Here is a 15,554-nt window from a genome sequence, read left to right as displayed (position 1 = left end):
AAAATCGCCTTTTTAAAAACCTCCTTCCGACGGCTAGTTCCGTAATTTACGTTATGCATCTTTACGTAAATATTATGGTTAATTAATAGTCCGGAAAAAGCAATAGAAATGTCGAAGTAACATAATATTGAAATATTGCCTGACAACTTTGCTGACCCGAAGGTTAACATTCTACGCACTAGATAACAAGGTTCCGAGTTAGATTCCTGGTAAAACCAATATGAGAAACGAATTTTCTGAATTGGTCCCGGGCTGGGTGTTCTGTAGATACGTTGTGTGGTTGTCTGTCACATTATTATTATTACTATAGCTAACCAAACAACATATTTTCCGCCCAGTGAAGGTGCAGAAATGTTTACTATTTCAGAAATGTCATTTTCTGTCTGTCGCAGTCCACTGCTGGACATAGCCCTCTCCCAACGTGCACCATTTCGCTCGGCCCTTGGCATGTCGTATCCATCTGCTGCCAGCAGCTTTTCGCAAATCGTCTCTTCATCTGGCCAGAGGGCGTCCTACACTACGTGTGCCGAGCCGTGGTCTCCACTCAGAAACTCGTTTCCCCGATCAGTTATCAGTTCTTCGACAGACATGGCCAGTCCACTGCCACTTCAGCTTGCTTATTTTACCAGCTACGTCGATGATGTTGGTTCTCTTGATGCACAATACCAAAATTGTCAATATAAATAAACACTCAATTTAACATGTTGACATAAACATTTATGATAGCATTAGTCATCCGCATATTCGCCATAAGTCGAAGGTGTCAGAAAACTTGAACATGATAGATCGCCTTACAAGCGGAAACTAATCGTCATGCATCAGTTACACCTTAGTACTACGTACTATGTTCACACTTGAAAACGTGAAAATGGAAAAGATTTCGTTCTATCTCATTCGTCTAAATCCAATTCTTTCGAGATTAATGAAAAACTTTGGTGTAAAGTAATGACACAAAAGAGCAACATTGCGAGCACAGATAACGGCAGTTTTTTTTGAGTCAGTAAGTATATACATCATGTACCAAAGATTGGTCGAAGCAACTCGCAGATTTCCAGCCGACTTTCGCTTTCAATCCGGAATTTCAAACTTTGACAGAGCATTTTCGTGTCTGTTTACACTGACACGCAAATCGTGTTTCTCATTTATCGACTTTAACGATCGAACGACTGAGACAGTCCTTACCTAGTATTAGGTAATACGGAATCATTTTGAACTATAATTTAGCATAATTAAACACGCTCTCTTTTTGATTCATTTGAATATTACGTTCAGTGATAAAATCTCCGGATAAAATGTACGAAGGGAAACCTTGTGAAATATTATTAGGTCTTTTCGCTCGTTACGTCAAGTAGAGTGAAACTTTAAAACAGGGATAAGGCAGTTGTAATAGATATATAGTTTATTTGTCAACAAAGCCTACACATATGAAATTCAAAGACAGAACAAACAATGAAGTAAATACTTAAAACGAACAAAAACAGGATTATATAAACAACAAATACAAACTCAAATCAACTTATAATAGAAAAAATGTATCATGTGTGCTGCAGGACGCAGCTCAGCGTAAAAACACCGCCAAAAACGACGCGCTGATTTTCAGCTACCTCCCAAAAGTTTACGCGGAGCATTAAAATGAGAAGAGAAAAAAGATTGTTGTCTGTGCAAATGAGTGTGCTGTGTACACGTAGCATATGTGTATGAAGTACGTACGGAGAATTAAAGATTCAAATAATAAATTACAAACTTAAAACAAATAATAAAATAATAAATTACAAAACAAAAAAGATAGCAAAAATTTTCAAGTTGATTATTGTTTGTAATCAGGTTAGTAATTAATTACTTGCTAAAATAATAATAAATCTGTCGGATACGACACTTCAGGCGCGAAATGCAAAGTAATACCCAGACTTTGATTGGCCAATATAGCAGGTTTTAAATGTTTAAAAAAAATGTATTTAGATTTAAAGGAATGAGAATTTTAGAAGTGTAGATGAAAGCTAGTTTGAATAATTCAGAACTCCCGAAAGCGAGAGTTACGCGTTTGTAAATAGCTGAACAAAGTTCGGATCCAGTGACTTTGCGCGTGACATTTTAAAAGCGAAGTCATTTAAGTGAGAAGTATCTAGCTCGTTACTTATTAACAACTATTGTTAGTGACTAAGCGCCGTGTAATAGGTTACTCGACATATTCAATCACTTTTAAGAGATAGGTAATCTTTATCTCAAACATGAGTTCATTTCAGTCATCCAAGAATAAGTAATATTTTTAAATGTAAAGTCTGAGCTAATTGTCATTGGAAAGGAATATAAAATACATAAGAGGGGTTTCCATATTATGTAAATCACTTTGGAACTAGGCCATAAGTTCTCCGATCATCTTTACGAGTCATAATAAGTACGTAATCGATATTAATCACACGTGCTGAAGAGTATTATTATCTATTCATACTAAAAATATATTATTTCGAATAGAAAATTACAATTCATCTTGCAAAATTACATCCATATAAGATAGCAATTCCCGATTGATGAGTGTAGGAATTTTTTTAAGATTTTACTTACTCTTACCTCGTCCCTGACCGCATGATATTATTATTTTAATTATTGTACTAAATGACTTCGTCGTAGAGAAGAAGGAAGTAATGAAACAAATATTAATTGCTGCAAAGCTGTTCTCTTGGTTAGTTCGAGTAAAATACAGTTTTAACCTGCAAAACATGTGAAGGACTATTGAGATTGACGAAAATGCCGTGCCGTATACGGGACACGAATTTCGCAAAAATACGGTATGCTCTCGCTCGCTTACTTTCTTAATCTGAAGTTGCTGCTTCAATCAGTATTGTGCATCCAGGGGTGGAACAAAAAATACTGATAGAGGTAGAAGTGACCACCGAGTTATGGAGATGGTCTTAAGAAAACTGTAGTGAATCAAGAAGGGGTCGAAAGGGTAGGGTCTATCATACTATGTACACGTATTGTGCATCATAATTAGACGAAGTATAAAATCTATAACAATATTCTAAATTAGATCTTACCTTCCAAAGTCGCTAGGCAGGCTCGTAAGGGACATGTCATTGAGGCCGAGAACGGTGAGTGCTCGAAGCTGGCTAAAACCGGCCGGCAATCGCGGGATCGGATTGCTGCTGAAGTCTGCGATTTGCAGCGCCCGCAGTTTCTTGATGTCTTCCGGAATATCAGGAATGTCTGTGAACAAATTCACACTCATCAGAATTTTTACTAATTTTTCGTAACGTCTTGGTTCATATATGAGGAACATAATGGAAAACACTGCTCAGCTATAAATAATTTACCCAGAACAAACAGGTCAGGTTTTAGTAAATTAGGATAACATTTCATGATAGTCGCGTATAACGTATTTTATTTCTAAACTCTCAGCTACCACAGTAAATAATTATAAATTCTAAAGGGTATTTGGTAATCGAAATTTAGTGCAAACTGACGTTACACCATTTTGACAAGTTACTTAAGCAAAGTGCAATTGGTCATAAAACGGAACCACAATACTAATCCTTCGACTCATTATTCAAATTAGACAAAGAACAGCAATTGTGAAAACTGGACAACATTAAATTTAAAATGACAATCGGAAGAGGCAATGAACAAAGTTATTACGAATTAATGCCGCATGAAATAAAGAGGATAATAAAAATTTAAACAATTTTGTAATCGTTCGTGATTTATCAGAAAAAAAAGCACTTTGGGAAGAAGAAACTATTTTTTCCGGATCTTAAGCGTATATTTATTTTTTCTAACAAAGCTTTTTGAGCTATTTACCGATCCCATGGTTGTGGCCGTGTTTTATTCATTTTCAATATACAGCAATCGCAAATACGCAATGAAAATCACTTTCATTGTAGTAAAGCAGTACAAAAAGTATCAACAAAATGTATATATATTGAACGATACAAAGGATTCAAGGAAGCACATTTTCCCGTAAAATTGTACATAAATATTATATTCTACATTAGTCACGCATTGACAATAACAATACAGTAAGACTTTACCTTATGTCAGTTTTATCAGTATATTGAGGTAAATGAAAGACTCGTTCTATTTAAAAATACACAGGTCATTGTGAGCGAGCTTCGGCGGTTGCGAAAGGCATTCAACATCCAATTAAGGCGACCGAGTGTTTTCGGCTGATATTAATGCCAGATGAGATCTTGTACGTAAACGTAAAGCTAAGTAAGGGCCACCGAAGGTCAATACATGGACACGAATACAAATTGAAAAAGAAAAAAATTTAATATTATTGTGTAATTAAAAACTCTAGTGGTTATAAAAGTTTCGGGTATGAACCGAAACTTTTATAACTAAAATGTGTCGCTTTTAGTTGTACCAACTTGAAACAAAAATTGAAACATAAATTTCACATTATGAATCTCGCGAAAATAGAGAATAAACGGTCCGATCAAATTTGATTGGCTTCAATTGAATGTACACCGTGAAGATAAAAATAAAACTATTAGACAAATAGAATGTCACTATGTATATTAATGTTTATTAGGTACCTATAACAACCTAGCACTATAAACACTAAGAATTTTTTTAATAATACAAAGTGACGGGACGCACAAGTCGTGCGCCTGGTGGTAAGCGACACGACTGTCCAAAGCGGTTCCAGTGTCACTCAGAGTTTTAAATCGCAAAGATCTGAGGGGCACAGTCACTACGACCCTGAGATATAAGTTGACAAGTCCCATGTGCCTGTAATTTCACCAGCACACTTATCCTTCAAAGCCGGTAAACGGTAACGCTTACATCACACCTTCGCGGCAGAGATAAGGTGGTAGTACATATATATATATATATTATATATGTATATATATATATATATATTATTTTTATTTTATTTTATTAACAAAGTTTGTACAGCATTTTTTATACTTGAGTTATTTTATTATTACGTTATAATGTTAGCTTCTCCCATAGCAATTTTGTTCAAATTACGAAAGAAGAAATATTCAATCAACGGGAATAATAAGAAAATAATGTTAAAGAAATAGAAAATTAAATCTTTTGTCGATGAAATTGTCAAATTATGTGTAGGTGTAGCGACAAATCATTGCACAATCTTTTCATAAACACGAATAATCAATGTCCTCTACTCATCGAGATAATGAAGTGGAAAATGTGCAAATGCAAACTATGCAGATGCAGTTAAACACGTTGAATATTATTACACTTCAGTTAATAGAATGTCGCGTGTTTGTACAATTTAAATTCCTATACGTGATGTTTAGTAGAGTCATTGTGTTAATTAGTTTACACGGTAAAAAAGTACTTAAGTATGTGTATGATGGTAAGAATGCGCCTGTCAACGTTGTTTAATGACAATGACCACAATTACAACATAGATAACGATGTCAGTATTGAAGCCATTATTTCAAAGGCTCTTAACTGTAAACTGGTTTTCTAATTTCACGATGTTAACGGTAGTGCGCCCCGGTTTCCGGTTTGCGGGCGGGCATTCCGCCGGGTGTAACGTCATCAATTATTTGTCAAGTAACGTTTACAGAACCAGAGGGCTTTATTTACCCATAACTAAGCGAATATATGTAGGTTAAATTAAAACGCTAAATACTGGCGGCTCATTCAGGTCAACTAGACGTTTCCTCGTACGTACGACTAACAAAAATTGCGCACGGCCCGGATATAAAGCATAAAACTTTTTAACAAATTGAACTTCTTTACGTTTTTTTCCACAATTTCCATAATTTATTTACTTTATGTCTGGCAGGTGAATGTTTAACTGTAACAAGTCATGTTGGTGTTTGCTTTGTAAGATTTTTTTAAACATACACCGGAGAAATGTTAGTGTGAACGAGTTTATTTTTGGAATGGTATGCGGCTACGTAGAAGCTGTCTCTAAGTGCATCGCTTTGTTTATGAGAGGGGTGTACGTTCAAAGGGCCTATTTGCCTGCGGTAATGGAATTTCCGCTGTATATTTGATGCATCTTCAGTGTTTGTTTGGACAAGGTACGTCGTATAATCAAGAGCATTTCTACGTTACTGCCTATATCCGCTCTTCCGGTCTTGTCTTATTCTACGCTGTGCGACAATGAATGAGCTCGATTAAAAGTTAACATTGCGATAGGTACAAATTGTATAACCATTATTATAACGAAACAGTCAATAGTTATCAACTGTGTCAAATGGTAGAATTTAGTTTGGCAAAATCGTCGTACACAGATTATATAAAGTATTAGTAATCTGTCAGACAACAATCGATTCATTGAAGATGAGTTAAGGTATAAGATAACGGATTCATAATGTGATCGAGATCGCATCAATTTACCGAAGGAGAATTGAAGCGTTCAGACTCTCATGAAATTCGAGAACACTCAAGACGTACGCCCATATTAATTGAGTAAGATTGCGTTGCTGGGTACCTCAAACAGAATATTCGACCATGAGTACAATTTCCTAGGCCGCCAATCCGTAGCTGCGTGGTTACTCAAATTCGTTGACATAGCGTGCATGTGTCGCTGAAAAATAATCCTGCGTACATTTTGATATAAAAGTGCAATGGAGTTATCGTGCACTAGTATTTATGATAACGTAACGTTGTTACAACAGGTGCTTCTCGTAAAAATCACAACGGTGTAATGCTGGTGCTGGTGAAATTACAGGAACATGGAACTTGTCAACTTATGTTTCAGGGTGACGGGGCGCAGTGCAGTTCCCTTCAGATCTTTGCGATTTAAAGCTCTGAGTGGCACTGCAACTGTTATGGATAGGCATGTCGCTTATCACCAGGTACACGACTTGTACGTCCCGTCACTTGGTATTATAAAAAAAAATTGGTACAATACTCCCTACCTAAGTACGTACTCGTAGTACAACTTCCATGGTCGAGTGGCTTGCACACCGGTTTTCATAATGTCGCCATCTCTGAGATCCCTGGTTCGAGCCTCGGCCGGGTCAACGTAGAAAACTTCTTTTTCTATATTGTCTCCGGTCTGGGTGTTTGTGGTACCGTCGTTGTTTCCGATTTCCATAAATCAAGTACTTAGTTACTCACTTTGGGATCAGAGCAACGTATGTGATGTTATCTAATATTTTTATCTCTGAAGTAAACAGGTATATGTTTATAGAATATAAATATTCTAAGTCGACGAATGCTTTAAACATTTGTTTGAACTGGAATTCATTATAAAATATGCGTCTAATGTATATAATGAAACGACTCGACTGACAGGAGAAGATGCCTGTTCGTAATATCCGCCGCACACTCCTAGCAGCTGGGGCAGACTGGAAGCGAGGAGGAAATTAATCCTTTTCTTACGACTACGGACACGCTAAGAATCAATATATATACGATTTACCCTGTAGATATTGTTGGAACCTCGTCCCAAGTCATTACATCTATGTCCTCCACGTTATTATCTTGGATATACCCTTTATAAACCAATGTAAATAAGTACATAGCTTCGTTGATTGGAATTAGATTGGTAACGTGTTAACTTCGTTGTCTTAAGCAGACTGACTGAACAGGAGATTCAAGGCACAGGTACGGTCGCTTTCTTGTTACTTGTATCTTATTTGTATTCAACTTGTGTTTCGTTTCAACCTTAACACGCAATATTTCTTACAACCTGCCCTTTAATATTGTTCACAGTAGACGGACGTCTACTTTGATACAATTGAGTACTGTTACATATCAATCAGAGCATCTCTATGTTTAGCGTGGGAATCTAAGCAACATCTGTAGCGCTAAAATCAAACTAGTTGAAAGCTTAGCATCAAATAGAACAGAACAAAACATTCAAATATTAAAATAATAAATTAAATCAAACAACCGACAACAGAGTTATGGTTCGAAGGCGCAACAACTGCTTGGAATGTGATGGGATTTACTTTATTAAATAGCTTCAACTACATCTAATCAAATGACGTCATTATAGTTACGGAATCTATTGACCATGTGATATTTAGGTATACGCACGCAATTAATGCTAGCTGTGGTTTAATAGGTTGCCGACTGCAAAAACAATGGAAGTTCGATAAGGGCCGTTGCACAAAAAGTGAACCGCAGTAAAATTTTATAGGACGTAGTGGGGAGTCGGCCCCGCATGGATGGCTGGAATCCCATTAGAACGTTATTGAGTTGTTCGTAATATACAAAGCCACGGGCGAGTGACTTGCACTGATCCATCGCCCACTGTAATGGAACCCGGTGATTCTAGTCAGCGGGACACGAAGGACGTCTGTCGAGCAAAAATCCTATTTCCCATTGCCACGTACGCAAGCGCCGCGGCAGCAAAGTGCGAGCTATATATAATTAGTGATTATTAAGTGATATTGACGTTTGTTATTTAATTATTGGGAAAAGCTTTGAAGCGTATACCTGCGTTTGTCCGCTGAAAACGCCTGTTAATAACCACAGAATATAAGGAAAAATCTCTGTGTACAACAAAGATGTAACATGTAAGACGCGCAATGAACTAGACTAATTCAATTTTTTATTACATTTTACTTAATGCCATTGTACTAAAACATCGTTGCTCTCAATGCAGACGTATGTAACACATTGCGTGTAAGTGACACACTATTTGAGCGCCTTTAATGTTGCAATTACACCGTATTAAACCCACTCCAATAACACTTCAATACTGTCGGTTGGCCATCACTGAAAATGACGTGATATATAACGAATGATAGAAGATTTTGCACTTTACTGCTGTAAAATCGTAACATATTTAAAAAACTTTATTTGGGGTGCCATTTCACAACGATATTGTACAAAAACTAATGTTAGATTGAACATGTTAACCGAACCGGAATAAACACGGGCAGACGATTGATATTTCGCAATAGGCGCTATTCAATATCCACAGCTACAATGTTTAGGCTTCAATCAGAAGCAAAAATACACTCTCAACGAATGCCTCTATATTTTTTCCATCCGAGCGGTCTATCTGAGATTCACACGCGCAAGCATTAGTCACACCTGCGGTAGTAAACGTGGCGTTGCTCTCAGACGATTCCTTGCGTTACGTTACAGCTTTTATTGCTATACACTTGGATATTTAACGTAACAGTCTGGAATAAAGTTAGACATTCGTACGACCATTTATTGCTCGTTAAATGACGTTAAGACGCAGTACCACTAAAACTCAACTAATGTACGTTAAAAGGTTTGCAATTCTCGGTGATTCAAATCACAGCGGGAATTCTTAAAGAGAGACTGCACAAACATTAGTGGAAAAAGTGACATAAAATGCGTTCCAAGAATACGTTCGTTTTGCTCTCGTAAAGCGGTTTGTACGTAAACAACAACAAAATTTTGTATGTATTCTCAGCCCGTGATATAACGCTTGAAACCAAACCGGTCCCAAAAATGACCTCACTGTCTGGTGATTTGAGATAATAGGATACCCTTTACACTTTTCGTTACGGTTAAAATTGAAGCTCGCTTTTTAACAACTTTTACAATAAAAAGATAATTTAAAAACTAAAATAACATCCAATATTCCCTGTATCACAATTTCCAGCGAAATTAACTTCACATTAAATGCAACTAATAGCACGTTCAGTGAACTATGCCACAATAATTAGTAGAGGAATGTATGGGGACAATGCTGTGTAGTATGTTAGACATAGTCACAGTTCTAATATGGCACAGATAAATTGAGTTTCAGAAATACTGTGGTTGATAATATAATTTGATATATAAATTGATAAATACCTACAAAACGATATATAATACATTAAAATATGTTACGTATATGTGTTTTAAGTCATATTTCGTGTTAAAAAAGTAAGTAATAATGACATACTTTTCAAGGAATTTTTCTGGATCATAATTAGTGAATAGCATATTGATTTCATTTAATTTGACAAACAAAAATATTTGATTAAGAACATAAAACAAAATATGTACACATTAAAACGAGCCCTGTCATCAACAAGGAACAGTGTCGTTAATTAATTTTAAAGACACATTAAAGTTGACGAGGTAAACGTGATTAAAGAGAATAAATAAAGTGTGAATTCAACGGCAAAATTGCTTGTATATTTACAGCGAGAAAAGTAAAGCAAATGTTTAAGCTGAAACAGTTAATAAAGTAATATTTATACAACTGTTATTCAACTGCCTGCGTAGCCGAACGGTAACCGTGCCGGACTGCCTCGCAGAGGTCCCAGTCGATTCCCGAACCGGGAGACATATTTGTATGGCCTACATTAATTTCTCTTGTGAGTTTGGGTGTCATTTGTGGTTGTCTACGTGTGTATCCATGGCATCCGCGTCACCAGGTTTCCCTAGTGCGGGGCTATGTTTAGTGTGTGCGTTGAGTGTGTACATGACGTAATCGTAAATACACAATACTACCAAATTTTCTGTGCAGGTGAAATACCAAACACAATTAACTTGGTAGCACTTTAAGCTGCATTGTGACACGAGCACTTTTTTCGGAGAAAGGGTAATCGGAGTGAATGTGAATAACCCGTGTCTGCCGACATCAGGCGTGGGAGTGTGAGGGGGACAATAGGACTGCGGTTCAACAGCCGAATGATCATCCGCCGAAGCATTGTGCATGACCTAGAGGACACGCCAAATGGCGCAGGTATTATACTTTAACAATTAAAAATTACAATATAATTAACCGAAAAGTAACAAAAACCGTCCAAACTATATTTTGTAATCGCTATACTAAGAATAACGTCGTTCTTTAAAGAGGATATTAGAAAAAAGAGCCGTTTTACTAGTTTTAAGTTTAGGTTATTAACATTAAAAATTTATCGAAGAAAAGACACTGACAGCAAGTAGAACGCATTATCATAAACCAGCTAAATAAATAAGTGTTATCAAGGCATGCGCATTATCAGGTGCACTACGATACAGATATTTCTTATCATCAATCCCTATTGTTATCTATTCCGTAACATTCAGGAAGAGGCTCTACCGCCTGCTAGACACTGAAAGGCATTCCTCGAACGATAAGCTGGCAACAGTAACCAAATGGAAATAGACCGTAAAATAAAAACTCTAAGCTTTTTCGCGTAAACAAAAATCTTAACCGTTTTCCTTCGAACTGGATTTATTTTCACGACGTGTATAAGAATTGTCTTTTTTTATGATACCAAGTGACAGAACGAACATGTCGTGCTCCTGGTGTTAAGCGATACGCCAGTCCATAGCAGTTGAAACCACTCAGAGCTTTAAATCGCAAAGATCTGAGGGGAACTGCCACTGTGCTTGTCACCCTGAGACCCTTAAAAAACCGAAACACAGTAATGCTCACATTACTGCTTGACGGCAGAAATAGTTAAAGAGGCAGTACTTCACTGCTACAAAAACAATCTTATTTACATCGAAAAAATAATGTTTCTAGAGCGAAACAAAAAACATCGTACTGGAAAAAAAATTAAGAGCCCGCTATAAATTCTGCAATCTAGCAGACAGGTAGATTACGTACATTGACCTCCGCCTTATATATAAGATCCAGTTCGTTCTTGAAGACGGCATATCTGGTGCTGTTATTTCAATGGAAGCTTCGCTAATTATGCGCATAACTTACGCGAACTGCGAACTATATCAAAGTTGAAATACTAGCGGCATTGTTTTAAATTTAGAGCGGGCCAGTTAACTGTGAGCGTGTAGAGGGCCATACTTAGCGCTATGCTGAGTTAACAGGAAATCTAGTTCATCTGCACGGTTTGCTGGAAAAGCACTGAAATCCTGCACCGTGAAGTTAATGTTTCCGATCATAAAACATTATGACATTTTTCATGTTGATATTAATATCATGTGGGAATGTCTTGTATGAAAAATGGAAACAGGAATTTGTTTTGAGATTGAGATTGCGGAAAAACTGGTAAAGAAACAGTTCGTCGTTTCCGCCTTTTTTATTGAAAAATATTTAATAATGTTTAAGAGATGCCTCGAAAGCAGGATATTTTATTACCATACCGTGAAAGCGCACCCTCGTCATATAAATTAATGAAGTGAAGGGCAAAAAGGCTTCCATGTCAGTCCGTGAACGAAATTAACTAAAAATATATTATTAAAATTTATTCGCAATACAAAAGCTTTGCTTATGAGCCGATATTTTTAAGACCATCTCATCGATGAGTGACCAACACGACGATAGACAAGAGATAAATAAACAATTAATCGAGTTCTAAAAAATATTTTGCAACGAGAACTGCTTCACTGAGCGACGTTTAATGGCTGGAAGGAGCCTTACAAGAGTGATATCATTCCAGCCAACTTATTTTTTGGAGCATTACTACTTCTCTTTAAATTACCATTTTCGCAAGTCTGCTAAGGTAATTAAAAGTTTTTGTAGTAACATAGTTATCGTTAAGTTTCTAAATTGCTCGCAAGAATTGTTGAAATGAGAAAGCACTGATTTTAGTTATATTACGGCGACAAGTATCAAGATTCATGAGCCCAGAAAAATTAAAAAACGTTATCACCACTATCTGATTTAATCGCAACAAGCAAAAGTAGAGTAATCACTGCACTGAAATGCAAAATATGTAAGTTTACTTTCTCCACAGTTCGACTATGACAACCCATGGGCAGCTCAGAATGGCAACAGACGTCACCATAGTTCGGTAATAGCCCGAACACAAAACTACAAAACTAGTGAAAGTTCGTTGTGTGGATGGACACTTGAATGCTTCGTCATGTCACATTTGATGCAGATCACTAATTTACAAATAGGTTACGGGTTACTCTCAGTGTAATGTGGGCACATTGTATTTCAATGACGACCCAGTAAGCTAATGAAGTCGATGCAATGACACAAAATTCCTGCTGTGATGCAAATAAAACCGCTATTTTATCTAAGTCTACAACAGTCGCAATGTTATCTTTACTAGCAAGATAAACGTAATTGAAACTTTACTAAAGCTTTGAAACCGAAAGGAAACAACCAGCACTAAATACTTTAGACTGGATTCTAACAAAGCGAAAGAAAGAGTCCATAGCTTGAATATAAAATAGGTCAGCAACGACAACAAACGTCATCATCACAGCTCTGTTTGGTTATTGGTCACTGCGGTTTATGTAGAGTTTATGCCATGAACCAAGCCTTTTTTAGGGGACCTCGCCGTTGGCAGCATTAAAACGGTATACGCGCGGCCACATCGCCACAAAACTAAACACTTTATAATGCTCAGTCTTGGTCATGATGAATTAACACACGGTCTGTTGGTAAACGGTAATGCTTTCACATCCAGACTTTTAAACACCAACGTAACAGGATTTATTGATAATTGAAAAAAACATAAAACAAAAACACGTTTTGCATTAAATATACTATTAAGCAAGCATTACTTACAAGAGAAAAAAAAATCATACACATTAAAAAGCAATGCTATTAAACAAAATTGTATACATCTCCAATAACTGCGATTACAATAAAATATATGACGAAATTATAATTTACGCACTATCTAAATCAATACTGTGTCTAAAAAGCATATACCTGTATTTAAACAAAATGAAAAATCTTGGCTAAGTAGAGGACTAAAAAAATCCTTGAAACATAAAAGACTCCTTCAAATTTTGTTAAAATCAACAAAATATAATGGGGTATTAAAAAAGTTTTCTAGAACATACAATAAAATATTAAAACGGAGTATAAAAACAGCAAAAAGAATTATATATACAAAAGAAATGAAAACGCCCAAAAATAAACTAAAAACAATGTGGAATATAATAAAAAAAGTAACTGCTAAACCAACAAATAAATATATCAACAACATAAAGATTACCGTAAATAATACAACCACAAAATGTCCAACTTCTATTTCAAATATTTTCATTCGGTATTTTGTTTCAGTGGGTCAAAACAAGCAATCAGGAATAAGCCGTATTATGCAAAAAAAATGACCGGCCGGTATTAAAATCGGTTGAAGTTCATTATTTTTAGAACCAGCTACTGAAAACGAAGTGTTTAATATCATCCATAACATTCGTAACAAGCATAGTTGTGGCTTAGACGACATTCCCCCATCTCTCATTAAAAAATGTATCTACGAACTAACTCCTCCATTAACTAAACTTGTAAATCAGTCCTTTGACTAAGGCACATTTCCAGACGCGTTAAAAATCGCAACGATAAAACCTATATTAAAAAAAGGTGGCAAAGATGATGACCCAACCCAATACCGACCTATTGCACTCTTACCCGCAATTTCCAAAGTATTTGAAAAGATAATAACAAACCGTCTAATTTTCATGGAAAAATATATTTGACAATAATCAGTATGGTTTTAGAAGATCCACTACCCTGGCTGAGTGCAGGTACATTCAAGAAGCTTTAAACTACATAAAAGACAAAAATTACTCAGTCGGATTACTCCTTGACATAACTAAGGCATATGACAGGGTTTCTCACTCTATTTTGCTTAGAAAACTGTATGGTGTGGGTGTGAGGGGCAATGCGTACGGTTGGATAAAATCATATCTAACCGACAGAAAACATTACGTACAAATGGAATATTTTGACAACACACGTGAGCTTAAAACCATTCAATCAGATATGTTGACAGTAAACAGTTCCATACCGCAGGGTAGTGTTATAGGAGGTGTCCTTTTTGTCATATATATTAATGATTTGCCAAAAATAACGGATCAATTGTGTATTCTTTTTGCAGATGATATTTCTTTACTTTTTAAATGTCCCAATAATAACAATCTTTCAAAACTAGTCGAAACTTTTAATACTATTTCTCTGTGGCTCTCTGACCATAACTTAGAAATAAATAATAAAAAAACTAAATTAATTCAATACGGTTTGACCATACCAAAAGGAAAAAATAGATTTAGATTCAATAACAACTAATTTACATATTGAGGAAGTAGAACATTTCACATTATAGGATTGACAATAGATACTCATCTAAACTGGAAAAAACGTAATGAAAACATAAAGACCAAATTATCACAGTTTATCTATGCACTATCTGTATTAAAATGTAACGCACAAGTAGAGTGTGCCCAGACAGCCTAAGATGCGTTTGCTTGGCTCCAGTACGATATTTTGTTATGGAGCCACAGTACTGATGTCAAAGATCTTTTTGTTATACAAAAAAGTGTATTCGTTTAATCTATAATATCCGACCTAGAAATGATGCAAACGAATTTTTATAAAAGAACATGTACTCACACTTCCTTGTATATATTTAATGGAAACAATAAAATTTGTAAGGAAAAACATTGATAATTTTGAATTTGTTAAAAGTGATCGCCGAAATACAAACTTAGTCTTACCAAGACCCCGTATCGAAATAGCCCACATTATAGAGCAATAAAAATATGTAACAAATTACCCGACACATTAAAAACAATATAATTTCTTCAATAAAATTCTTTTGAAACAATTTTAATTTTATTTTATTCGACAAGCAGTAGTTATACTACTTTATTTTATATTCATTATTATTATTATAATTTTATTACTGACGATCATAGTTATCCCTTGACATTGTATTTCCAATTGTAATATTGTGACATTGATAACATGAAATAAACGATTCTATTCTATTCTATTCTATAAAGAAACGCCACAT

At 35.7% G+C, this 15,554-nt stretch overlaps 1 protein-coding gene across 10 annotated transcripts in view; it reads right to left on the bottom strand.

The window, feature by feature from the left end:
* Nucleotides 1-15,554, bottom strand: part of LOC113229257 (protein lap4) — an 89,885-nt gene that overhangs the window by 66,378 nt on the left and 7,953 nt on the right. For all 10 annotated transcript variants that reach the window (XM_026462791.1, XM_026462793.1, XM_026462795.1 and 7 more), the window contains exon 3: nucleotides 3,036-3,204. In XM_026462791.1, the coding sequence (XP_026318576.1) occupies nucleotides 3,036-3,204 (169 nt within the window). The remainder of the gene's footprint in view (nucleotides 1-3,035; nucleotides 3,205-15,554) is intronic.

The sequence above is a fragment of the Hyposmocoma kahamanoa genome, unplaced genomic scaffold (assembly GCF_003589595.1).
Source record: "Hyposmocoma kahamanoa isolate Upper Pololo Valley unplaced genomic scaffold, ASM358959v1 296, whole genome shotgun sequence".
NCBI classification, from domain to species: domain Eukaryota; kingdom Metazoa; phylum Arthropoda; class Insecta; order Lepidoptera; family Cosmopterigidae; genus Hyposmocoma; species Hyposmocoma kahamanoa.
Note: the sequence above shows the minus strand (reverse complement) of the source record. Positions and strands in the feature narration are given on the sequence as shown.